The 27,225-nt window shown below is 40.4% G+C and overlaps 1 protein-coding gene across 1 annotated transcript in view; it reads left to right on the forward strand.

Annotated features, from left to right (window-relative positions):
- The window catches only part of ABCB11 (ATP binding cassette subfamily B member 11), an 84,090-nt gene extending 60,282 nt beyond the window's left edge, over nucleotides 1-23,808 (forward strand). Inside the window, exons 18-27 of the mRNA XM_022569967.3 lie at nucleotides 1,953-2,117; nucleotides 7,319-7,423; nucleotides 7,511-7,672; nucleotides 9,901-10,104; nucleotides 11,597-11,838; nucleotides 14,573-14,729; nucleotides 15,872-16,069; nucleotides 20,401-20,607; nucleotides 21,928-22,074; nucleotides 23,142-23,808. Of these exons, the coding sequence (XP_022425675.3) occupies nucleotides 1,953-2,117; nucleotides 7,319-7,423; nucleotides 7,511-7,672; nucleotides 9,901-10,104; nucleotides 11,597-11,838; nucleotides 14,573-14,729; nucleotides 15,872-16,069; nucleotides 20,401-20,607; nucleotides 21,928-22,074; nucleotides 23,142-23,342 (1,788 nt within the window). The 3' untranslated portion in view covers nucleotides 23,343-23,808. The remainder of the gene's footprint in view (nucleotides 1-1,952; nucleotides 2,118-7,318; nucleotides 7,424-7,510; nucleotides 7,673-9,900; nucleotides 10,105-11,596; nucleotides 11,839-14,572; nucleotides 14,730-15,871; nucleotides 16,070-20,400; nucleotides 20,608-21,927; nucleotides 22,075-23,141) is intronic.
- Nucleotides 23,809-27,225: the final 3,417 nt, after the last annotated feature.

Here is a 27,225-nt window from a genome sequence, read left to right on the forward strand (position 1 = left end):
TTTTACTCAGCACAAGCAGGAGCTAGAGTAGAGCATTTGCACTAGTTCCCCAGCCCAACCCCACTTCCCGTTAAGTTGATGCAAAGAGAGCCAGATGATACCAGCAAATGAACGGGGAGAGGAATCCTGGGCTTGAGGAACCTGATGTTTTTATAATGGGCAAATTTTTATAATGTCCTTTTCTTGGGATGGAGAACACTACCTCTGTCCTCCAAGGCTATTTGCTGTACAAATATCCTTGAAGAAATAACCTGAACAAAGGAAGTCAGTGCCTCTTTTCACAAGATGTGCAGAAACATGAGAGACCCATAGAGAATTGTCTTCCCCACACAACTTTCCTTTTGAGGAGGAGGTAACTGAGCCTCAGAGAGTTAAAGAACTCAGTGATATATTCCATTAGTTGCCATATGAGGCTCATCCAAGAACCCCATTCTTTCTACACCTGTTTCCCTCATGCTTTCCCAGCCACCTGTCTTCCTCTCTGCGTTGATTTCCTAGAGTTTAGTAAGATGTCAGAGGTGAAATCATTGAAGGATTTGCTGCATGAGTGAGTAGTAATGACAAGTGCAACTGTTGAGGGCAGGCCAAGAGAGAACTTGAGACGGAGGCGTTGACAAATCTATCACCAGCTGAGCTGCCTTCGTCCATCCCATTTGGCTTGCAACTAGAATGAGAGGGACACCAGCCTTTTATTTCAATTGACTTGGTAATGTAGACTTTGACTTTGGAAGCAAAAGGATAGTATTAAGTTCCTTGCTGTCTTCTTTTCCTGGCATTCAGCTCCCTAAGGGGTAAATGCGTATTAATGAAAGAGAGCACTAATAGTTTTGTAGTCAATTTGCTGTAGACATTTTTAGTATATTTTAATAGAAAAAGTAAAAAATAAACCAATACAGATCTATATACGTCACCTAAAAGCCTTTCTCAAACAAAGTGGGCAATAAATTTAACAGATTATTGAATAATGGGCCTAAAGACCAAGCACTGAACAATATCTATAACAAGGAAAAATGATGGTAAAAGCGATGATGTTCTGAATATATTTGCCTTTAAGAGGATAAAAATTTGCTAGCTCTGACACTTTAATGGCAACTAAAGAAATTGGAGGGGCTTCCCTGGTGGCACAGTGGTTGAGAGTCTGCCTGCCAATGCAGGGGACACGGGTTCGTGTCCTGGTCCGGGAAGGTCCCACATGCCGCGGAGCGGCTGGGCCCGTGAGCCATGGCCGCTGAGCCTGCGCGTCCAGAGCCTGTGCTCCGCAACAGGAGAGGCCACAACAGTGAGAGGCCCGTGTACCGAAAAAAAAAAAAAGAAATTGGAATAGGGAAATTTTGAAATAGTTTTTCCTCCTTGTGAAGAAAATGCAGAATTTAGAAATCCAAATTGATTACCATTTACTTCTGGGCATTAATTAAGGAAAACCTTAGAGAAAACATGCAATTGATAACCGTCGACACCACTTAATACATTTTTAAAATTATTTTGCCTTGTTTAGATACACTGGCCTGCCTTAGAGCTTTAGCCAGTTACAAGATTTTAGAGCTTTGACATTTATGAAGGACATATCTTGAAAATTTCACAAGTCCTCAAATATGTAAATACCACTATAGCACAAAAACTTTTTAAAACTGGGGGGTTATTTTTCTTACAGATCCAACGTATTTATTACTCCCCAAGAGTTAATACCTATGCAATTGTGAAATGAGAACTACGAGCTCACCTTCAGATGAGCAGACACTCTAAGATCGATCCCATCCAAGTCACAGCATGGTGGCAAGCAATTCAGAAAGATTTTTCACAAAATAACGAATCACTTCGTCTCATAGATCTTTAAGGCCACTCATAACCAATCAAACCATGACTCAAATCTGTGAATGCCAAAGGGTCTGCTGTATAACAAAAGAGTATATGCAGAAATTTAGATGATTAATGTAACTCCCTCTTCCCTCAAGGACAAGAACATTCCTGTGGAAGAAGAAATTGAACCTGCCCCAGTTAGGAGGATTCTGAAAGTTAACGCTCCAGAATGGCCCTACATGCTGGTAGGGGCTATGGGCGCAGCTGTCAATGGGACAGTCACACCCTTCTATGCCTTCTTCTTCAGCCAGATTCTTGGGGTAAGCAAACAGCTGGACCAGCTTTATTCTCCTCCTGCCTTTGGTTTGTCTATCAGTGGATATTGTCATTTTTGATAGGTTGGCTCTTTGTTGTAATGGACTTAGCTCTTTTTTATTTTTAAGCTTTTTTTTTTAGCTCTTTTTTCTCATCTCTAAAGGATTAAAAATGTCTCGAGTCTCCATCATACAGGAGGCAAGAAGGTGAAGCGGTATTTCATTTGGGCTGGCAGCACCCTCCAACAGGCATCGTGTCTGTAAAAAAAACAGCACTATGGCTGCAAATTTAGTGTCAAAAGAGGGCAGTTTACCTATATGCAAACCAAATCAGAATGCAAAGCAGGTTGGTTGAATAATACAAAAGGATTGGGGGGCCATTTTGATCTTGCTGAACAGCTGAGGTACAAAGTTTGACTTGTAATAGCAGGTGTTCATGCATGTTGTATAATGCTCTTCTCTTCTGCTGGTTGCACCATTGAAATGGGGAGGTGGGGAGAAAACAGGAAAAGGAAGAGAGAAGTAAAATAAGGCATGGATAAAGGATAAGCTTATTTCAGTTTCTCACCTCCTAGGAGTTTTGATATTCTCCATCTGACTTCATTGTTATAATACAATAATAATAATGACTACAAACAATAACCAGGTGCTATCTAAGAACTTGGTATACGATAGTTCACTAAACTTTTCTAATAACCACCTGTGGTAGGTATCCTCATTGTTCCCATTTGACAAAGGAGCAAACCAAGGCGTAAAGAACTTAGGGGGGCGACTGGTGGATCTGGGATTTAAATCCAGGCAGTGTGACTGCAGAGCCAAGTTCCAATAAAACCTTATCATTGCAAAATTAGTTCTCAATAATGCTATCACATTTTCTTAGTTGAAATTTACACACGCACAAATCCTGTGAGATCAACAAGGAGGCAAACCTAGAATCTAGAGAACTGTAACAACTTGTTCAAGGTGACACAGGGTCACATTGGGTGATGGGACCAGGACTAGCACCAGCTTTTTTGAAGGATTTGTGAGAGTCCTAAGTTTTAGTTTCCTCCTCTGCTGTTCTTTCTCTCTTGCGGTCTCTCTGGCAAAGTTCCTGACCAGAAGTTAAGTCCCCTCAGGCATGAGGTGTATAGAAAGACTTGTATAGTCCACAAGCAAGATCAAATCAATCCTATAGGGATTCCCTGGTGGCACAGTGGTTGAGAGTCCGCCTGCCGATGCGGGGGACGTGGGTTCGTGCCCCGGTCCGGGAAGATCCCACATGCCGCGAAGCGGCTGGGCCCGTGAGCCATGGCCGCTGAGCCTGCGCGTCCAGAGCCTGTGCTCTGCAACGGGAGAGGCCACAACAGTGAGAGGCCCGCGTACCGCAAAAAAAAAAAAAAATCAATTCTATAGGGATGGCCTCAGCCACCGCTTCAATGTTCACACTGCCCCCTTGTGTTAAGTGAGGAAATCATCAGAAAAGTAGGAAATTGGAAACACAGGGGCCAACTCTGGTAAACTGAATTTCTGGTTATGCTGAAAATATTTTAATAATTAATTTATATTCATTAATATCTAGTAAATACCATACCCTAAACATAATAGAAATGTTCTTTTATTCACTCAATAGGTGTTTGTTGGTTATCTCCCCTAGATTAGGGACTTGGGAACACAGTGTCAGTCAGGGTGCCTTCCCTAATGCAGTTTCCAGTCTATGAGGAAGACAGACATTAAACCAAAAAATCCACTCATCAGGGCTTCCCTGGTGGCACAGTGGTTGGGAGTCCGCCTGCCGATGCAGGGGATACGGGTTCGTGCCCCGGTCCGAGAAGATCCCACATGTCGCGGAGCGGCTGGGCCCGTAAGCCATGGCCGCTGAGCCTGCGCGTCCGGAGCCTGTGCTCTGCAACGGGAGAGGCCACAACAGTAAGAGGCCCGCGTACCGCAAAAAAAAAATCCACTCATCATTCATCAAATATTTACACATCACTTACTGTTTGCCAGACACTGTTGCTGGTATCAGGAGGAGCAAGAAAACCAGAGCCCTCCTGCTCTCATAAAGCTGACATTCTACCAGGGACAGGCTCTGGAAATGCATGCCACTGAGCAGTGATGCAGATGTAGAGCGTGTAGGGGTGGCACTGAATCTGTTAAGACCCAAGACTATGCCCTAGATGTTCACTTTTAAAATAATTCCAGGATGCCAACTTCTTTGCTGATCATCTCTTTCTCTCTTATAAATGCAGAGTATGGAATGCATTCACTCAACTTCACCCAAACCCTGTGTATGAACTGCTTTGGGAAGAGTCCTGGGTTCCCTGCCAGGAGACTATTTTTCTGCCCTGGGGTCACATCATGCCACTTCTCTGGGTCTCAGTTTCCTTAACTATAAAAGGAAGGATTGACAAAGATGATCTGTAAGATAACTTCCAGCTCTAGTGGTCTATGAAATGGCCAAGTCAAAAAAAATTTGATGATCCAGTTATAACCCCTGCCCTTGGTTATTGGTGGTGAGAATATTCTCTGTGATTCTTCTGGTCACAACCAGAAAATCCTAGCCTGAGCAATTCAGCTTTTCACTTAAGGACCGAAGGATCAGAGTAGCAGGATCTAGTTGGTTAAATCCAAAATCTGCTCATCGTTAAGGCTCTCACAGGGTTATATTCGCTAAGAGGATGAAGCTTTACTATTTTTCTTCTTTGATAAAGAAGGTTGTTTTTGTGTGCCTCTTAGCATAATTATCACATATTCATCAGTGGGTTCATGATGCTTTCTTTCATCTCGTAGGGTATAATCATGAGTCAGATAATAGTCTGGTTTTAATTGCACTGTTTTCATTCTGACATATCTAAAGGGCACAATATTCACAGTTGGTACTGAGACCACAGTTTGGAACGAGGACCCAGCAAATGATTGGGCGTTAGGGGCCTGGTTGCTAATCTAGCGAAGCCTCAATGTACACATAAAGCATAATTTCTCTGGTGCACTTTCCCTGGGTTTATTTGACTTGGAAAAGGTGCCAAGTGTTCCAAGCACTGCAGTTTGGACATAGCATGCTGGGGAAAAGCATGAACGCTGGAGTCAGCCAGCCCTGGGCTTGCCGCAGGTCTCTGCTCTGTGCTGTCTGCATGCATCTGGGCAAGTGGTTTCCCCTTGATGAGTCTTAGCTTCCTTATCTATAATATAGGGCGAGAAAATCTACCTCACTGGGTTGTTTTAAGAATCCTAATTTAAGGAAATCCTCATTTAAGTTAAAGTAGGTTAAGTAACACATTTGCATCTGGTAAATAGCAAGAGTCTAGAGAATGTTCATTTTCTCCTTAAACAAACTTACCTTTACAAAATGATGTAGATGTGTGCTTGAACTACAGCTAGTCTAAAAACAGAAGAACCGGGGGATGGGCAGCCCTTTGGGTTACAATTTCAGTAAGAATGTACAAAGAACTCATGCAGTAGAATTTGTCAGCGGGGGTGGGGGTGGGGGGGAGGTTACAGACAGCTGGTGCCCAATCTTGAATTTAATATTAGCCAAACATTCTTTTTTAACCCTGAGAAGACGGGTAATATCAAGAGCCAAGAGAGCGTGCCCAGAAGAAAACCACTGCACTGGAATCTGGAAACCAGGCATTTCCTTATCTAATAATAACCACCAGCTAAATGAACTTGGACAAAGGACTCGATCTTGTGGGCTTTAGTTTCCCATCTATAAAATAAGAGTTAAACTGGCTAATATGCAGTATGATAGTCCATGATTATAATAGGTGACCTTAGAGAGGAATGAGAATTGTGGCATCACCGTGTGGGGTTTGTGGGGATTTGTATAGTGATTTTTAAAACCAAACTGAAATATATCTTTAAGTCCTTGTGTTTGTAAACTGTAAAGTAAACTTACATGAGTTATTCCATGGTGGGGTGAATGACTGTGGCATCTTTTGAACCCACTTCATTCATTAAGAATGAGTGTATTCTTTATTGCTAAGAACCATAACAGGCCCAAAAGCTCTGTCCTAGAAAGAGTACATCTCATTAATTTAGAACCCCTCCCCCTACTTTGGAATTTGTGATAATTTCAACGGGTTACTTCTGCTTTACAAAAAAGGATTTGTTAATGGAGTAGTTTGCATTGTTTACAGGAGATTTATTTGGCATATAGCAGGCATTCGGTAAATATTTGTTGAATAAATGGTTTCCTTTGAGCAACTGCTTTCTGGCATTGTTCTAGTTACTCAAATTAATGCAGAGAAATAAGTAAGGATTTATTGTGCAGCTCTCTAATAAATAGCTTTTCTAAACTCTCACAGTTCCCTCACTTAGTCTGAATTAGGAGGGTTTTGATGCACCTAAGATCTATTTCACTGTAGGGCGACGTCATTACAATATGCAGCTATTCTTTCCATTTTCTTATTGCAACAGCGTGGGTCCCAGTCAGTTACTTGAGCATGTGCCTGTAAGTTCAGAATATACTTATGAGTATAGTTTACCACTTATTATAGACTGAAAAAAAAACCCCACTCATAATTTCCATAGTTTTTTGAGGGGAATGTTTTCAGCTTCTGGTGATTTAGAAGCAACAATTTCAGCCTCTGATGGATGGAAGCTTTTCTGTCCTAAGACAATTCCAGTCAGTGCCTTGATAGCTAGTTGCTTTTTTGTGTGTGTGTGCCAGCTGCTTTTATAATGATGCTATTATTTGTATATATATATATAAGTAATCTACAAAACTAATAATAGGCGAGGTACCTGAGTGTGAAAGCCATCTTTATTATTGGGGAAAGACATAGGTCATATTACTTTGAGTTTTGTCCCAGAATAATATTCTCAGATTCTCAAGTAACTTCCCCACTTCTTTCCTTCCTCCTTTCCTTCTTCTTTTCTTCCTTCCTTTCTTCTTTTCCTTGCCTTATTATGTAAAGAATTTGAGGCATTTCATCATATTTTTCATCTGTATCAAAGAAAAGCCAATAAAATTGCCTACATCAAGCAAAGAAACGAGACAAAAATTCTGTCAGTCATAACCACTGGGTTTTGCTCACCAGCCTTCCTTCCCCACAGAGAATTAAGTGCACATGTTCATAGTTAACTTTGGTTTAACACTAGTATGTTTAAAGTGAACTGGTTTTTAACCCAAAGCCTAAGAGAAATTTCTCTTAAACATATTTGAATTGATTTCTTTTGCTATTGTTTGTTAATACTAAAGTTACTTCCTTGCTTACTGTCTTGCAAAGATTTTTTCAATTCCTGATAAAGAAGAACAAAGGTCACAGATCCATGGTGTGTGCCTGCTTTTTGTAGCAATAGGCTGTGTATCTTTTTGCACTCAATTTCTGCAGGTAAGGAATTTTATTTTTCAGTAAGCGATTTAGTTATTTTCCCCCTTTTCCTGTTAAAATATCACTAAAGACTCCTTTATGTTTCAGGGATATGCTTTTGCTAAATCCGGGGAACTCCTCACAAAAAGGCTACGTAAATTGGGTTTCAGAGCAATGTTAGGGCAAGACATTGGCTGGTTTGATGACCTCAGAAATAGCCCTGGAGCACTGACAACAAGGCTTGCTACAGATGCTTCTCAAGTTCAAGGGGTAAGCGTGGTGGAAACCAGGCACGTAGTAACTGGAGTAGACTTTCTTTCCTTTATGTATTCCAATAATCACGTAATTCCAATAACCACGTACATATTTCCTATAAAACAGGAACTCGAGGGAGGATACCCCAGAGCTACACTTTTGCCCATTTCCAAAGTTGACAAACAGCAACTAAAACATACTGTCTCCTAGGTAATGCCCAGAATCAGTGTTATGGCATGAATCAAAATCTGTCAGTTTTGCATTTCCTCTGAGTCTAGCAATTGAGAAGAACTTTCCCTCCTTTCTCAGATCGGTTTTTTTTTTTTTTAGGCCCAGAGGCTCAGATTCCACAAGACTTAATGGCACCCGCAGAGGGTGTGTGTGGAAAAAAGCCTCCTTCCACAGGGGCCTGGCTTGTAAGTTAGTCTTAGGAAAAGAAGCTGTTCTAAGCAGCCCAGCCGGGAACCTGAGGGAAAGACAGGAGATGGTTGCTATCTAGAATCCTGACACATTCCAAGGGCTGTCTTTTCTGACTAAGGGAGACTAAGCTGTGGTTTCTAAACCCCAGAACCTGTAGCCTTGTTCAGGAGATTTAAACATGTGTACAAGATGAGGCTACACCTTTATAAAACCAGGCATTTGGGTTAAAGGGATGAAAGTTCAGTTTGCCTCTCAACGCCACTGCTCACTTTCCATGAAAATCAGAAAAAGAGGAAAAAGAAAAGTCATGGTTTGCCTGTGAGGCTCTTGGAAGAAAAAACTCACTGGATTGGTAGTGCTGTACTGTATATCTCGACTTCTACCAGTTCAACCAACAATATGAACCATGATATGGAGGATTTCAAAGGAACATGGCATCCTCTTTAGAGGAAAATCCCTGTAAAATTTTCATTTTGATCATTCTACGCTTTTTCTATTGTATAAATAGAAAATGTGTTTCCCACAGTCATTGGGTCACACCATACATATTATTTTGTAATCTTTCTTTTTTCTCCTGAAACAATGTGATGTGAGCATATTTTGGTCCTTATATATCCTTCTACAATGAATTTTTAATGAATGCTTAATTCATCATTTTAATATATCATCATTTCTTAAAGAATTCCCCGTTTAGGTCCTCCCTCCCCACATAAGCAATTTATATCATTTTGCATCAAGCTTGTGGCATACCCTTGATTACTTTTTTAGTTCTCAAAATATAATCACTGGATCAAAATGTGTAATCATTTTGAAAGGTTTTAATATACATTGTCTTACTGCTTAAAGTTTTTACTAATTTTACTCTCAACATTTGAGTATTCTAGTGTCTAGTTCACCTTATTCTTGACCTTAGATTAAATAAATAAGCCATAATCTCATCTCTTCTATTTTTGCAATCTTCAATCTGCAAGGAGCTTTTATAGGTTATTCATTATCACTAGAATTAATCTCACGCTGACTGGTCTAGCTCTGATACCCATGAAATGAGATTAGTCAATACATGAGCTCCCAAGAAGGTATGAATAAGATGTACTTTTATTAATCCAGCCTTCAAGTGCATTGTGGGGGGGCTCTTTAATTAAAAGACCCTCCCTTTTTAAAGCATAGAACTACCATATGATCAGTAATTCCACTCCTAGGTACATATCCAAAAGAGTTGAAAGCAGTGACCAAACAGATACTTATATACCCATATTCATAGCACCATTGTTCATTATGGCCAAAAGGTGAAAACAACCCAAGTTTTCATCAACAGATCAATGGATAAACAAAATATGGTATATACACACAATGGAATGTTATTCGGCTTTAAAGTACATGAAATCCTGATACCTGCGGTAACATGGATGGATCTTGAAAATATTATGCTTGATAAAATAAGCTAGACACAGAGGGATAAATATTGTATGATTCCACTTATATGTGGTACCTAGAATCGGCAAAGTCATAGAGATAGAAAATAGAATAGAGGTTAACAGGCGCTGGCTGGGGAGAGGGAGGAAGGGGATGTTAAATTGAATGGGTATAGTTTTTGTTAGGAATGATGAAAAACTTTTGGGAATAAATGTGGTGATAGTTCCCATTTTGAAGGTATTTGATGCCACTGTCTTGTACATGTAGGAATGGCTAAAATGGTAAACATTGTTATGTATATTTCATCAAAATAATTTTTTAAAACCTATCTGTTTGCTACAAATAGCTTTTTCATGATATTTAGTTAGAGACTGTGTGTCTGAAATTGGTTGATCACATTTGGTTTGCAGGCTGCCGGCTCTCAGATTGGGATGATGGTCAATTCCTTCACTAACATCACCGTGGCCATGATCATCGCCTTCTTCTTTAGCTGGAAGCTAAGCCTGGTCATAGTGTGCTTCTTCCCCTTCCTGGCTTTATCGGGAGCCATACAGACCAAAATGTTGATGGGATTTGCCACTCATGACAAGCAGGCTCTGGAGGTCGCAGGACAGGTAATCTCCCAGACCCACTTTTCAGACTGCTTATGGCTGAGTGGCTGTCAGACTGCTAAGAATGAGGGGTGCAAACAGACTTAAGGAAACTGTCAGCCTACAAACATTCATGGTTAGAAACTTCCCATTAGCCTTTTTCATATACGCCTCTGATGATATGAGATTGAGCAGGTGTGGAGAAATAGTGGGGAAAACACAGAGGGTTACATGTTCAGTTTCCTGTCAAACAGTTATTTTTTATACATCCCAGTTAGGTGTAGTATTCTCCTTTGCAAGAGAGGATAGTTCATTTTCCTCTTTATTTGGTTTTTTCAGCTTAATGGTTTCTCCAGGTCATGCCAACCACACAGAGAGGAGTTACTATCTTTTTAATGGCACATGCTTTTAACTTTCACACTTCAGTGTCTGCCTGACTTGTGGCAAATGTCTTTCCCAAAGAGAACCATGAGATATACACAGTTTAGGTCTTGAATACACTTAGGTTTTAGCTATGCACTTTTTTTTTTTTTTTTTTTTTGCGGTATGCGGGCCTCTCACTGTTGTGGCCTCTCCCGTTGAGGAGCACAGGCTCCAGACACGCAGGCTCAGTGGCCATGGCTCACGGGCCCAGCCGCTCCGCGGCATGTAGGATCTTCCCGGACCGGGGCACGAACCCGTGTCCCCTGCATCGGCAGGCGGACTCTCAACCACTGTGCCACCAGGGAAGCCCAGCTATGCACTTTTAAGAGTATGTTCTAATTAAATCTGGTTATCAGAGGTAAATGAAGATATGGTGGCATGGACAGATATCAGGGATAAAGAATCATGCACACACACATATACACACCCTCACCTTTTAACAAATTTACTCTAAACTAGGTTTTTTCTCTTTAAAGAGGGAATGTGAACATCGCCCAAGTAGGCAGAAGCCAAAAGAATTTCGTATGCCGATAGTAGGAAGTAGCCCACTTTTGTACCTTTTTTAGGATAGGACCGTAATTCAGAAACAGTGGTTATTTACCTTAGAGTAGGGATTGAAGCAAATACAAATTTGTAGTATAGACTAAAAGATAAACTTCATACTCAGTTTTAATCTATCTTATATAGTATTTGGTCATAATTTTTTAAGAAATAGAATCTAATATTTTAGGTTTCTATTATTAAACAATCTTTTTCTCTCAGACACATTTAAAGATACCATTTTGAACATTTCAAATGAATTCACAAAGATAGCCTTGTGTACCGTTTTTCCCCCTCTTCTCTCTTCCTCAACAAGTAGAGGCAACAAAGCCATGTTAGGATCAAGCAGAACTTGTGTTGAACTGATAGAATGTCTCAGGGTCCAGTCAAATTGATCTCCAGCAACTTCTCTATGTTCCCAGATGATGCCCCCATCTGTGCTGTATACTGCCTTCTGTCATTTGCACCAGGTCTAATCCATGTAACGGTTGAAAATGTCATGAAAGCAGTTATCTCTGCTCCTTTATTTCTAAAACTCTTTTTCATTCTTCAGATTACAAATGAAGCCCTCAGTAATATTCGCACTGTGGCTGGGATTGGAAAGGAGAGGCAGTTTATAGAAGTGTTTGAGACTGAACTGGAGAAGCCATACAAGACAGCCATCCGAAAAGCAAATGTTTACGGATTCTGCTTTGGTTTTTCCCAGTGCATTGTGTTCGTTGCTAATTCTGCTTCCTACAGATATGGAGGTTACTTAATTCCCAATGAGGGGCTCCATTTCAGCTATGTGTTCAGGTGAGGACTACCTGGCCAGAGTCATAAAAGATCAGCGCTCCAGGGAGGAATGGTCTGGTTCTATCCGTTAGCTTCTGCTGCTTAAACCGTCCCAAGCATGGCGTCTTAAACAGCTCAGATTAATATTTCTTAAAGATTCTGTGTGCTGTCAGGGTGGTTCTTCTGGACTGGGCTGACTCAGTCAGGCTTCTGAGTGCCCTTCTTTCTCCACATGGCCTCTTAGCAGCTGAGCTTGTTTTCTTCACATTGTGCTCTCGGAGTTCCAAGTGCAACAGAAGATTGCAAGACCCAACATGCAAGCACTTGCCAACTCTGCATGCATCACATTTTCTAATATCTTCTTTGGCCAAAGAAAGTCATATGACCAAGTCCAGATTCAGAGAAAAGAGGAACGGACCCCATCTTTTGATGAGAGGGTCCGATAAGTGTTTCTCCTTTACTCTCACATGGCTATCGCATGGCACTGACACCTGATGGCTGTCCTACAGTTCAATTTATCCTGACACTATTTACCTGGAGATAGCGTTGGGTCCTCCCACAGGTTAAGGGCTCAGTCCTACAAGACTGCCCCTCCCTCCCCCAACCCTCCACACCAAAGCAAGTCCAGGTCATCACCTGTGCTTCTGACCAACAAGCTGTAGACCCAAGGTTCCCATGACCTCATCCTCAGCTTTGATTAATATGCTAGAGCGGCTCACAGAACTCAGAGGAACATGTACTTACTAGATTACCAGTTTATTACAAAAGGATACAACTCAGGAACAGCCAGATGGAAGAGATGCATAGAGTGTGGTATGTGGGAAGGGCTTGGAGTTTTCATACCCTCCCCAAGAATGCCACTCTCCTCAAATCTCCACGTGTTCACCAGCCCAGAAGCTCTCTGCACCCTGTCTTTCGGGTTTTTATGGAGACTCCATCACGTAGACCTGACTAATTAAATCATTAACCATTGTCGATTGAACTCAATCTCCAGCCTCTCCCCTCCCCTGAGGTTGGGGAAGGGACTGAAGTTCCACCCCTCTAATCGCATGGTTGGCTCTCCAGGCAACCAGGCCCCATCCTTAGGTTATCTAGAGTTTTTACCAAAGTCACTTCATTAACAAAAGACACCTCGGTCCTCTGAAAACTTGGGAAATTCCAAGGGTTTAGGAGTCTGTGCCAGGAACTGACAAAAGACCAATATAGTTTTCTTATCATAAGTCACAATATCACAGAGGAATAAAAAATCATATTGCAAAAGGGTGTGTACAGAGTAATAGGACAAATTAAGCATTTTCACAATCTACCATACTGGTTAATGCTGAGAAAATCTAAAGTCCTTGAATAAGATGGTTCCTAGAACTACCTTATTTGAGCTCTACTTCTTGTAAAGAAGGCACATGTCTAGCTGACTCATCCTATGTAGAGACAGCAAAGACTAGTCAGGGGAATTTTGTTCTTTTGTTTATAGCTGGAGTCTGCTCTTCTAATAAGTTTAGCTTTGAGTCCAGTTTCTCACATTTCCAGACACCTAAGTGTGTCAAGGTACCAAGGGACTGGGTGCACATGCATATGGGTGTGGCGTGATGGGGCAGGGAACCTTGAAAAATGCGGGGGAGACGGTCTGAGAAAGCCTTGGAGGGCATTAGGAAAATCAGCCCTAAAAGAAATCTCTTCTCCAGCCACGAGTTCTGTCTGCTCGCACTCTATCTTCTTCTAGAAATATAGAGGAAATTCTTTTCTCCTGCCCCACTATGCCCACCTCAACCAGGAAAGTCTCCTTTCTAAATTTTTGCATATGTAGAGCTACTAACCCCAAATCAGAAATCACAAACTCTTGACTTGTTTAGTTTATGTAAGACTTTTGAATAGTTATTTGCCAACGTGTAAAAATTGGGACACTGCAGAAAGCTCCCAATTTCTGGCTTCTCTTTAAAAAATGAAAGATGACCTTCCATCATTTCCTATTTTATTCCGGGTGCTTGTCATAGCTTTAAGTTTTGGACTGGGCTCCTAGAGATGTCTGGCTTTGCCAGTCTGGCCTAAAACAATTTCTGCTTATGAACTGAGCAGTAAAACACACAGAGACACCCCACACCACCCCACCCGCACTGAGGCAGGCCCCATGGTGCATTGCAGTGCAGGTGGACAACTTCGGGGGGCGCCCCTCGCAGCATGGTCTATAGAGCAAAAGGGCTACCTCTTATCATGTTTATCATTCATTTATTTATTCACTTATTTGCTCGTTAATTATGCACACATTGAGGCTGGGACAAGTAGAAGGATACAGGCAATTGCATCATGTTGTCTGAAGCATGAATCACATGCTTGCTTGGTACAGAATTGATGCTTATATCGCCAATAATTGTCTTTTACACATTAATCATAGATTCATAGAATGTTAACATTGTAAAAATGCAACCCAATCCAGTGATCTTTCAACCTCCCTCTTTTTTTTTTTTTTTTTTCTAAGAAGCCTTTTTTCCTCAAACAAATTTTTTTAAAAATGCTGTTGTAGTTGAAGCAGGGTTTGGAGATCTGAGCCCCCTTTGTTCAATCCTCCCCTCACCCTTTCTTCTTAGAACACAATTTGAAAAAGGCTAATCTCTCCAATCTCCCATTCCCAGACAAGTCTAAAGAGACCTGCTCAAGGCTGCTCAGTCCTTTCCAGGGCTAGACCCCCAAACTCCTGCCTCTTAGGCCGTGACACCAACCACACCGCGCCCTTTCTACCTGGGTGTCTGTCCAACTACAGGGTGATCTCTTCAGTTGTACTGAGTGCGACAGCTCTTGGGAGAGCCTTCTCTTATACCCCAAGTTATGCCAAAGCTAAAATCTCAGCCGCACGCTTTTTCCAACTGCTGGACCGACAACCCACAATCAAGGTGTATAGTAGTGCGGGTGAAAGATGGGTAAGTATAGAGGGGTAAGAGGGTAGTGGGGGAGGCTTGTGCTTCTGTGTGTGTGCAGAGCAGCCATTGGGGCTGGTTATTCAAGACCACTTATCTTCTAAATTCTGCAGTGTTTGGGTGAACTCATATGCCCTCGGAATGGACAGACAGTAGATTTACAAATGTAAAGGAATGAAGTACCTTAGCATTAAAAGTTCTTCATAAAGCTGGAACTTGAATAAGGCAATGATATCCAGTGAATACTTGTTTTATAGTACACAGGTACTATAAAACACACTTAGTTCCGGAATGAATGAAGCTACGTGTCTTTTGAGACCTACCCAACCACCAGGATTTCTACTGATATCCTGGTACGGAATGTAGAAAAACCAGTTTCTCCTGTCCAATAATACTGATTTAATTCATGTTTATCTGTGTTCCACATGAGTTCATGTGGACTCCCAGAAAATTATTTTGATCTCAATGAAATATCACTTTTTCTAATTGATAGTCCCTACAGGTGTTTTTTAATCTTCCCTGCCTAATTTTTAATATCCCAGTATGTTCAAGAAAGCCAAAAACCCCTAAACCCCAGTAAAGTCAACTAAATTTAGAAATCTTTTAAAATTGGTCAAATGCCCTATTTCTCCTTCAGCTCAATAAAAGGTAAAGTGTGTGGTTTATTAAATGTCTATCCATTTCTAGAGTTTACACGTCAGAGAGTACAACTCAAGGTATTTCACCTTTGCAATTCAGGGCTCAAGTAACTTTCTGTGTAAGTCATTTCAAGTGTAATGCTATTATTTTAAATCTCTGGGGGAACAGAGCTGTAGGAATTTGCACAGTTACTGGCTTCTGTGATGTAATCATATCCTCTATTTTCTTCCATGCAGAATGTCAAAGAATGGGTGACAAGGAAATCCCCTTAGGTTAGAATGGGAATAAGAGATCAAATATCTTTAAATTCAATGCTCAAGCCTCCTTTTATTCTACATCTGCTGGAATAGAATGCCATTTCATTAAGTTGCTGTCTTTGTACTTTGCACTTCAGCAGCTTGGTGTTGAAGGTATCTTAAGCAAGGATTTAAAACTCAGGCTTATGTGCATTTTCAATAGTCTAGATTCTAGTAGAGCATATATAATTCTAATCTTCCCGTCCACAGGACAACTTCCAGGGGCAGATTGACTTTGTTGACTGTAAATTTACATATCCTTCCCGACCTGATATACAAGTTCTGAATGGTCTCTCAGTGTCTGTTGGTCCAGGGCAAACCCTGGCATTTGTTGGAAGCAGTGGATGTGGTAAAAGCACCAGTATTCAGCTGTTGGAACGTTTCTATGACCCTGACCAAGGGAAGGTGGTAAGCAATGCAAAATTCTCAATGCATTTGAGAATTTGGCTTTCTGCAGAGTATCTCCAACCCCTAAAAGTCATCTTCAAGGTTGTGTCTTGCCAGACTCATTCCAAAGCGCTTGCCTTGGACAGTATTTTCCAGTTCCAGTCATTTGCTGGTTGACCTGATTCCACCTCACAATTTCTAACATTATAGTCTTCCCAGTTCCAGATGGTCTGCTGCCCAGTTAGGCAAAGAAAACTGCAAAGCTGGAGATGAGTGTACTTAACAGAAGCATTCACTTACTGTAAATGGGGCAGAAAGTGCAGACTAATCAGGAAACTAATGACTGGGAATGGAAAAAGTGGGGGTGATAAGAAACACAATGATAAATGAGTAAGAAAGGGAATTTAGTATGAAAAATCCGAGACAATCCTGGTTCAAGAAGCTAAAGCCTAAATAATATAAGGACCTCACATTGGTAGTCATATGCCATAAATCTTTGGTTAGGATGTGTGAAAGATTGGTGGTTTGCTTTGTTGCTTATTTTCCACAGAATTTCTTCCTCTTTTCTCTTCTTTTCTTTTTCCTTTCTATTTTTTCCAAATAATATATGCAAAGGAGCACAAAGTAGAATAAGAAAGATTTGTTAAAAAAACCAAAACAAAACCAACCCCTTATTCCACCCTTTCCACCCCCCATTCTCCATTTTCCTGCTCAAAGGCAACTATCTTTAACCACTTTATGTTTTTAGATCTCCCAATGATTACCTCAAAGTCCCTAAATAATATGCTTATGCTGCTGTTTCACGATTTAACGAATTTAGACCCTCTGTTGATTTATTCTCAAGAGATGGAAATTTAGCTTACCCTCACTTCTCCCCCTCCCTTTACCCACCTCCTCCCAATATGGTTACATTACTTTTAAAAGTTCTTTTATTTGTAAATTTAATCAATACAATTCTGTTTCTTTTCCATCACCTATAGATAACATCTCTTGAATTCTCATTTTCTAAGATGAGAATATTAGCAATTCTACCTCTATTTTCACCTCTTCCTCCCTCTTTTTACCTCTCAAGTCCTAATAACTATACTTTTATATTATCTTTTTTTCTTTAATTGGAGTATAATTGCTTTACAATGTTGTGTTAGTTTCTGCTGTACAGTGAAGTGAATCAGCTATATGTATACATATATCCCCTCCCTCTCGGACCTCCCTCCCTCCCCCTCCCCCACCTCAACCCCTGATCTGGGTCGTCACAGAGCACCAAGCTGAGCTCCCTCTGCTATACAGCAGGTTCCCACTAGCTATCCGTTTTACACATGGTAGTGTATTTATGTCAAACCTAATCTCCCAATTTGTCCCACCCTCCCCTTCCCCCACTGTGTCCACATGTGTCTGTTCTCTACATCTATGTCTCTATTCCTGCCCTACAAATATGTTCACTATTTTTCTAGATTCTACATATATACGTTGATATACGATATTTGTTTCTCTCTTTCTGCCTTACTTTACTCTGTATGACAGACTCTAGGTCCATCCACATCTCTACAAATGACCCAGTTTCATTCCTTCTTATGGCTGAGTAATATTCCATTGTATATATGTACCACATTTAAAAAATATATATAAAATGCTTACCTTTTGTTTATAACATTTATTATCTTTCACACTTTTACTCTAGGTTGATTCTAAAAGTTGAAAATCTAACAACTTTTATTATGGCTAAGTAAATATTGTTCATCTCATAGTTAAGTAGTGAGGTACATTAGCATTACATTTTTCTTTCTTGATTGTTTTTCTGAAAGACTTTCTTTTTTCTTGCATTCTCTGCCTTTATAAAATCTTTAGTTTCTTCCAGTGTATCTCTCCTGGTACCTATTCAGAGGAACCTGCTTCTTTCCCTTATTTCTGCCACTGCCTGGACTAATTACATCCTACACCTGCTGAACAACTGTCAGCCTATGAGTTTCCTGCAGTATCTTTTGCATTAGAGCCATTATTTCCTAGTTCCCGTATCTTCCTCTTTCTTCAGTTTTCCGTCTCATTTTGTTGGAGTGCATCTGCAAGTAGTTTTCTAAGAAATGATTCAGAGGTGTGGGTCTGATTGATTACTTAATCCTTCTTTTTTGAAAAAGGACTTTCTGATATCCCTGAATAGTATAATGTTCATTGCAATGAGGATAGATAACATGATGAGAAATGCTGAAAGAAACTTGAAAGAGGCAACTAAAGTTTCCCTTGCATAAAGCAAAACAAGAAAGCAAGCAAACACATAGTGGTAAAATCCAGGAAGTTATGAAAATAAGGAGTAAGAGTTGATTATCTGTAGTTTATAATCACTTTTATTAATTTTAGGTATAGAGATTTTAATTTGTTTGAAAGTATTTGGTGATTGATGAATCTAGAAAGTACGTTGCACTGGGAGTCTGATCTCTACAAAGGAGAGGATCCAGTTTCCCCAAATGTCAGATCTTTCATGTCTATCACCCAGGTAGACTGTGAACTACATGACATGCAGGGACCTGAATCCTTCATGTTTGACTTCTTCAACACTAACATGTATATTAAGTATATTTCTCTGAATGTACTCAGTGAATGTTCTGGTCACAGGTAGAAAGCAATGCCCATGAAGAAATCAGTATGATTCCTTGCACTTCATAGACACAATATATTTTGTTACATCATCATAAAATGTTTCTACAAACATTTTTCAGTAGGAAAAATACCACCGTTAATGCAATTTTTAAAAATCCTCTTTGCTTTTAAGGAAGCTAACAAACGCAAACATTCAACGTTTTCAATGTTTAATTGGGTACCTGTGATGTGCCCAGCACTGCATTAGGCCCTGTGAGAAATTCTAAGGAGCATGAAGCATGTCTTATGTCTTCTAGGAGCTTACAATACTAGCATATAGACAACAATTAGCAAACAGCTCCAGTATTTAATTGTTAAATCGTGCTTTGCAGTCTATCAGTACTATGGAAAACGCATAGAGGAAGATGAGCGAGGGCTAATTGTTGAAGAATGCCTTATATTTTTTCTAGTAGTGTTTGTTTTTTACACTGTGAAAAAATTATCGAAAACATCATATATTTACACCATTTAATATAATCTTTTTCTGAAATCATGGGGCCAAATACTTTACAGTATTACAGTATGTGAGACATACTGTACCTTTACTATTCTAAGCCTGTTAAGTGAAAGAGCTCAAATGGTAGACATATGAGTTCCTGTAATTAACTGCCTAGATAGATCATGAATTCCTAAAAAACAGAGATTTTTTCTTTCTTTCTTTATTATTGTTTTAACATTTTTATTGGAGTATAATTGCTTTACAATGTTGCGTTAGTTTCTGCTTCATAACAAAGTCAATCAGCTATATGTATACATATATCCCCATATCTCCTCCCTCTTGCATCTCACTCCCACCCTCCCTATCCCACCCCTCTAGGTGGTCACAAAGCACCGAGCTGATCTCCCTGTGCTATGTGGCTGCTTCCCACTAGCTATCTGTTTCACATTTCGTAGTGTATATAAGTTCATGCCACTCTCTCACTTCATCCCAGCTTACCCTTCCCACTCCCCGTGTCCTCAAGTCCATTCCCTACATCTGGCATCTTTATTCCTGTCCTGCCCCTAAGTTCTTCAGAACCACTTTTTTTTTTTTTAGATTCCATATATATGTGTTAGCATATGGTATTAGTTTTTCTCTTTCTGACTTACTTCACTCTGTATGACAGACTCTAGGTCCATCCACCTCACTACAAATTATTTTTTCTTTATATAGCATACAAAAGACTGTCTAGCGTGGTGCCTTTGTGGCAGGTAATTCAATATATGTTTGTTGGTTGACTAAGTGAATAAATGTACTCCTTTCTTACTGGGGTCTGTTATCTCAATTATTCAGAGGTTAGTATCAGTGAAATCAAGGAAACAGGTTTGATTCTTACATTGTCCAACAGCTTTTCATAGGAAACCCCATTTCATAACCCATGGAGTCTCAAAATTGAGCAATTCTGTGTACTTGGAGAGGATGTGCTGCACCAAAGGATAAGGGGAAGTTGTTTTTTTTCTTAACTAGATACTGTCTGGAGTGCCTTTCCTGTTTGTATAATGCTACCCGTAGAACTAGAATTTGGGAAACAAACAACCATGTCTGATCACAACTTTGACACCACTTCTGGCAGACACCACCTCCAGAGGTCAAAGGCAACATGATTTATTTCCAAGAATCCTTAGATTGTTGTCTGTTAGGCAAAGCAAATATCTTGCATAACACTAACTCTAGGATACAAACTTTCCTCACTGCTGGAATTCTAAAACTCAGTGCGCTGGCTGTCACCTCTATTTGGCAGATGATAGATGGGCATGACAGCAAAAATGTAAACGTCCAGTTTCTCCGCTCGAAGATTGGAATCGTTTCCCAGGAACCAGTGTTGTTTGCCTGTAGCATAGTGGACAATATCAAGTATGGAGACAACACCAAAGAAATCCCCACGGAAAAAGTCATAGAAGCCGCAAAGCAGGCTCAGCTGCATGACTTTGTCATGTCCCTTCCAGAGGTGGGTACCAAGTCAGAGTCATTCCCTGTGGCAGACAGGGAGGAAGAGAGGTAGAATGACTAAAAAGTATTATGACTGTGGCTCACGGAGAAGGTCAAAGGCAACACAACTTATTTCCCAGTGCCCCGAGATCGTCTCAGTCTTTTACGCAAAATGAATGTCCTTCATCAACATAATCTTTAGTTTTGGAAAGTAGTATATTATCCAATGCAAAGGATGCTCTGTTACTTGTTGTAAGTGAAGCAGTACCACACTGAGCATCAGCTTAGCATAACGGAAAAACATCCTGAGATTTGGAACAGACATTGATTTGAATCCAAGCTTGGCCACTTTCTAGTGTAAAGTTACTTCTGTAACAATTACTTTTCTGAGACTCAGTCGTCTACAAAATGCAAAAAATAACAGAATGAGAGAGCACACATAATAGCCTCAGAAAGAAAGCTGCTGCTGTTACTATTATCACCATGATCATTTCATTACTTGGCAGCAACTCCTGTGCGTGGTGGGTAAGTTGCATTTGCCTTGGAGTTCCTCACTTTCCCAGAGCCAAGTTTGAATGTAGTGTGATATTGACTCTGCATTTTTCCATCCACCAAGGGTCTTTCTTGGTGGTTGATCACTAAGAAAATTAAGACATGGAAACTGAAAAATAGTGATCGGGAGGAAGTGATTTCTGTAAACATTAAATGATAAGCTGGCTAGAATAGCTAGTACAGCACCTGATGCATGGTAAAAACTCTGCGAATGTAACTGTTTTCTACGTAGGCGTCAGGTAGGGATTTTCCTTCATAATTTCATCTAAAACAACAAATATGTTAACTAGTTATGAAGCTCACAGAAATTTAAATAATTTGTTCATGATCACAGAGCTGGTATGCAGCAAGGGTGAAGATTGAAAGTTAGGCTTGTGTTCCAGAATGAGGCTACCTCAACAAGGGAATGGACCAGGAGATCTCTTGAAGGCCCTTGTATGCCTAGGATCATTCTGTCTTGGAAAGATCTTCCAGACAGGAGTTGGGAAATCAGGGAATCTTAAATCAGGGAGGATCTCATACGCAAGGAGACAGAGATCAAAAATACAAACCTAAAAGGAATGCAGAGAAAGGGATACAAAGTCCCCGTGTTTCCCAACACGAAAGGTCATAAAACGCCATATTTTTTTAATATGCCTAAATGGATTTGACATCCTTTATACAAATTATTCCCAATTTCAAAAAAAACAAATTGTTTAAATCCTCAGAGGGGTCATTGATGTGGGCTCCCTACAGCACAGGAACAATGGCTGTTTCTGGTTCTCAAACTTACCATATTTTTTTCCAGAAATATGAAACTAATGTTGGGTCCCAGGGGTCTCAACTCTCTCGAGGGGAGAAACAACGCATTGCTATTGCTCGGGCCATCATACGAGATCCTAAAATCTTGCTACTAGATGAAGCTACTTCTGCCTTGGACACAGAAAGTGAAAAGGTAGGTACTGACTTTCTAAAGTCTTAGATCATTATAAATGAGTTTTTTGCTGTAATATTTGTCCTTATAAAATGGCAGTATTGTTAACTTTCTGATTCATTAGGAGGAGAAATTACCACTCCTTTGTAGCTCCCAAAGACAATAGTCTAGAGAAAGTGATTTGAAATAGGATTGCTTCAAATAAAAAAATTATTTTCACTTTAAAATAAGAATTGTTTTTAAGATTGTTTAGGCTAGGTGACACTTTTTTCATGGGCAAATAATGAGCTTTCTTAAATAAAATAAAAGAATCCAGGCCATCTGATAGGCGTTTCATATTTTATAGTTCTAAAGTTCCATGGCAGAGCAGGTGGGAAGCATACAACGCAAAGTCAGAGGCGGTATCTGATGTGCAGTTTGCATGAAAGGAAATGTAATTGGGCGAAACACAATTATGAAATTTACCATTTAGAATTAACTCCTTAAAAGTCAGGATTCTGTTTTGGAGAGAGCTAAAATGTCCTCAATGAGGAACAGTATCAGGAGTGACCTTTTTTTTTTTTTCCTGCGGTACGCGGGCCTCTCACTGCTGTGGCCTCTCCCGTTGCGGAGCACAGGCTCCAGACGCGCAGGCTCAGCGGCCATGGCTCACGGTCCCAGCCGCTCCGCGGCATGTGGGATCTTCCAGGACCGGGGCACAAACCCGTGTCCCCTGCATCGGCAGGCGGACTCTCAACCACTGCGCCACCAGGGAAGCCCAGGAGTGACCATCTAACTGTTACCTTACATTGTTTCCTTGGTTTCATTTTAGCAATCTAGACCCTCAAGTATTGTAAAATTACTTTGTGATCTTGTAGTTTGGTTCATTCTGGCTTCACTGAAATTTTTCAGCTTGTAGACTGCAATTTAAGTCACTGATGCATTGCATTCAGCAAATATTTATTTAATCCTCTCTCTCCTGTCAAGCCTTTGGGTTTAACCCCCAAATATAGAGATGTTAATCAAGTGGTATGAAACAGAACTCTCGCGATGGTGGGCCAGGGAACAAGCATGCGTCTTTGCATCAACTTTCCATCTTCCCTTTGCAGACGGTGCAGGTCGCCTTGGACAAAGCCAGAGAAGGTCGGACCTGCATTGTCATTGCCCATCGTTTGTCCACCATCCGGAACTCGGATATCATTGCTGTCATGTCACAGGGGATAGTGATTGAAAAGGGGACCCATGAAGAACTGATGGCCCAGAAAGGAGCCTACTACAAACTAGTCACCACAGGAGCCCCCATCAGTTGACCTGACTTGAGAACTTCATGCACAGTTGGTGCACCAATTACAGAAGTGCTGTGGGTTTTTTTTTTGTTTTTCTTTAAGCAGAAATAATGATATTTTACTTTTACAGACGTGGTCATACATTGGCACCCGAGCTGATTTCTAATGACTTTCAATAGTAATTTAGTTTTAAATGTCTGTATATAGAAAATGAAAGAAACTAGGGTCAGTGGCAGTGAGAATCCAGTGTCAAGCAGCTACTCAGCCATCACCCAGTGCTTTCTCCATGCAGGAGCCAGTCCCAGTTACTACGTGGGTATTAGCAAGACTTGGAAGAAATGAGGCTCTGAATTTCTCAGGGACAGAGAACCATCCTTTGCATTTTTGAACCCTCAGTGTACACAAAGCCTGGTCGAGAATAGGCACTCGACAAATGTTTACTGAGCTGGGCCAAGATCATATGGAGAAGAACAGAAGGACTGAAGACCAACTGTATTTTTTGACTGAAGTTTTCTTGCATGTGAAAGCAGATTCATTTATGTCTAAGGATGAAGATGGGGAAAGGAGGACTTTGATACTCTGGATGCTCTCAGGCTGAAAGGGGCAGAAAAAGGCAAGTATTAGCAGGAGCTTACCAGTCAGGGATGTTGATTTATAGATTCAAGGTGTAGTATGTGGGTGGTGAAGTCCCCATTTACTGGACTAGATTCTGCCGGTGTGCCTGGAGCAGGGGGCTCTATCCCAAGCCTTGTCCCCCTCCACATTGGTTGCTGTCCTTTGTTTCTTCAAATCCCAGCGTGAAATGAAAATAGTGAATTTTACCTTGTATAAGTGTTTTCTTCCTATGGCCAACAAATGAAATTCTGCCTACAAATTAAGCCTGAGCTATTGTATATTGAGGTATATTATTTGTTTCTGGTCCAGTGTTTCCTGGTAAATAACCACACAGGTGGTTTAACAGGTTAACTAGTTAGGTCAGGAGCATTGATGGTTGCAAAGTCAGGGAGGGAGAGGGTGGAGGACAGCATTCTAGTTAAGTTATGACAAATGGCAGTGACAAGTAAGCTGCAGAATAAAAATGCCATGAGAAGGAATTAAGCTTTGCAGTAAGCATGTGCTCATCTTGTAATATTGAAGAAAGAAGACCAAAATCTGTTTAAGTTTGCATTTCAAAGAGGAGGAACATAAGCTCTGTGCTGGGAGGCTGCCAGTTTCCTGGAATAGAATGTGTGGGGTGAGAAAAACGGATGATTAAGAGTTATTTTTTAGGGGTTTCCCTGGTGGCGCAGTGGTTAAGAATCTGCCTGCCAATGCAGGGGACATGGGTTCAAGCCCTGGTCCGGGAAGATCCCACATGCCACGCAGCAGCTAAGCCCATGAGCCACAACTATTCAGCCTGTGCTCTAGAGCCCACGAGCCACAACTACTGAGCCCATGTGCCACAACTACTGAAGCCTACATGTGCCACAACTACTGAAGCCCGTGCACTGCAATGAAGAGTGGCCCCCACTCGCTGCAACTAGAGAAAGCCCACAGGCAGAAACGAAGACCCAACACAGTCAAAAATAAATAAATTAAATAAATAAAAATTTTAAAGAAAGAGTTATTTTTTAAATAAGGTCCTTGGAAGTTATTGATGAGAGGGAAAATGTTGACTGGAGAAGGCTTGAAATGATTTGGGAAAAACATTGAATTACAACTTCAAAAATATAGAAATGAAGTTGCAAGTTTATTTTGCAACACCAGGAGTTCCAATGTCTTCATTTTTGTTCCGTATCCTATATCACTCACAAAGATTTGGTTTCTACAGTTTTATATTATTGTTTCTCAGGTGATGGAGGGACTTGCTTAATCTGTTGTGTCTGACACTTATCTCGTCTTTCTGTAATTTCTAATGCTTTCAGGATGGGTTCTGCTGTGATCAAACTCTCCCTGTTACCCCAGTTAATAAAAGTTTACAGAAGAAAAAAATAGAAGGATTGGAAGATGAAGTTGGGGAAATTTCCCTGAGGGTAGGACAGAAAGAGATGAAGAGTTAGAAAATAAAATTTAGAGCAACAATTCAGGAGATGCAATAATTAGCTAACAGCAGTTCCAGAAAGACAGTGTAGAGAAAACTGAGGGGAAAAATGATTAAATAGTCCAAGAATATGTCCTATAATTGAAGGTTGTGAATTTCCAACTTGAAAGAGTTCACCAAGCGTCAAATAAAATAAATAAAAAAAGATCCTACCTGGGCACACGATTATGCAATTTTGGAAAACTGGGGGAAAGGAGAAGATACTAAAATTTTCTAAGAGACATATAATAAAGAAACATAATGACATAGGATCTCTTGACAATGACACTAAAAGTCAGAAGACATAAAGATTCGCCTTCAGAGTTCTGAGGGAAAAATTATCTCCATCCTGGAATTGTATACCTAGCAAACTATTCTCAAGAATGAGAGAGGCCTAAAGAAATTCTGTCATGTAAGTGTCTCAAAACTGCATGAAAGCAGATACCCATAAACCAGAAATGCTACTATTTGAGAAAAAAATAGAAGAGTTGGCCTCCAGATCCTTTTGTATAGAAACACCTTTTCATACAGTTACTCTAAGTCTATTCTACATGTGCTGTTAGGAAATCGTTTCAATAAAAAGACTTTGAATTTAGTAGTGCAGTCATGCATGCAATTTTTTGGCAATCATACACTCACTTAAAAAGGTCGATCCTTTAATTTTTTGATGCTATGTCCTGAAAGAGGAAAATACATAGGATCATAATTAGGTATAGTTCGCCACATATTTATTCATGAATTAAATGTAAGTTTCCTATCCTAAGATAATATCAGAATATTCTATTCAGGTTGTTTTAGGATCCTGCCTCATGTTTCCAACTAAGAGTTGGATCTATTAATATCTCTTATGCATGCAGAATCTCTCTGCAGTCAGAGCACATAAGGATATTAGTGGAGATAAAAAATTGCAAATTTGGTTGCTGTTTCCAAACACATTTTGAGATAAATTTACATATGCGTGTGTGCCATTATAAAATAAGCATTATGTCCATTTGTATTTGCTGAAAATTTCCAGATCAAGTGAATAATCTCACCTGCCTATAAGAGACGTCAGGTGAAATTAACTTAAACGAAATTTGAAACACAATTCCAATTTCTTTCACACTGTATTCAATTAAATGTCAAATTAATTTAAATGGATAGACTGTAAATAAAGCAATGCACATGATTATCATCTAATTAGCACTGGCCAACATTATAATGTGCTCATTAGTGAGTTGTATGGTATCCTAAGGCTCATAATGAGTAACCAGGGTACGCGTGATTGGCATGTAGCTGTCTGGATGCAACTACTCAACCCAATAAATCAGCGCTAAGACAAACTGTGCAGTAGAAAAAGGAAGAAGAATATATAGCCAGTCAGTGAGTTGGCAGTTCCTTCCTTCCTGTAATTCAGGTACAGCTCCTACTCTCAGATACAAAGAGATAGATGTGAGAAGAACAGAATAGCTGGAGATAGAAAGGGAGCTGTTCACTGAAGGTGACCCAGAGCTAGTGTCTACAGTTAAGAATGACTACAGAAAAGAAAGAAAATTGTGCTATCTTACTGGTTGAGAGTATATATTCCTGGTATATCAAGTATGGAATCAAAGTAAGAGACGAGCAATGTTTTCATAAAATACCTTAGAGGGCTTTCCTGGTGGCACAGTGGTTGAGAGTCCGCCTGCCGATGCAGGGAACACGGGTTCGTGCCCGGGTCCGGGAGGATCCCACATGCCGTGGAGCGGCTGGGCCCGTGAGCCATGGCCACTGAGCCTGCGCATCCGGAGCCTGTGCTCCGCAACGGGAGAGGCCACAACAGTGAGAGGCCCGCGTACCACAAAAACAAAACAAAACAAAACAAAACAA

Source organism: Delphinapterus leucas, chromosome 8 (assembly GCF_059928025.1).
Source record: "Delphinapterus leucas isolate spDelLeu-1000000601 "Yukka" chromosome 8, BTC_Dleu_Yukka2, whole genome shotgun sequence".
NCBI lineage: Eukaryota > Metazoa > Chordata > Mammalia > Artiodactyla > Monodontidae > Delphinapterus > Delphinapterus leucas.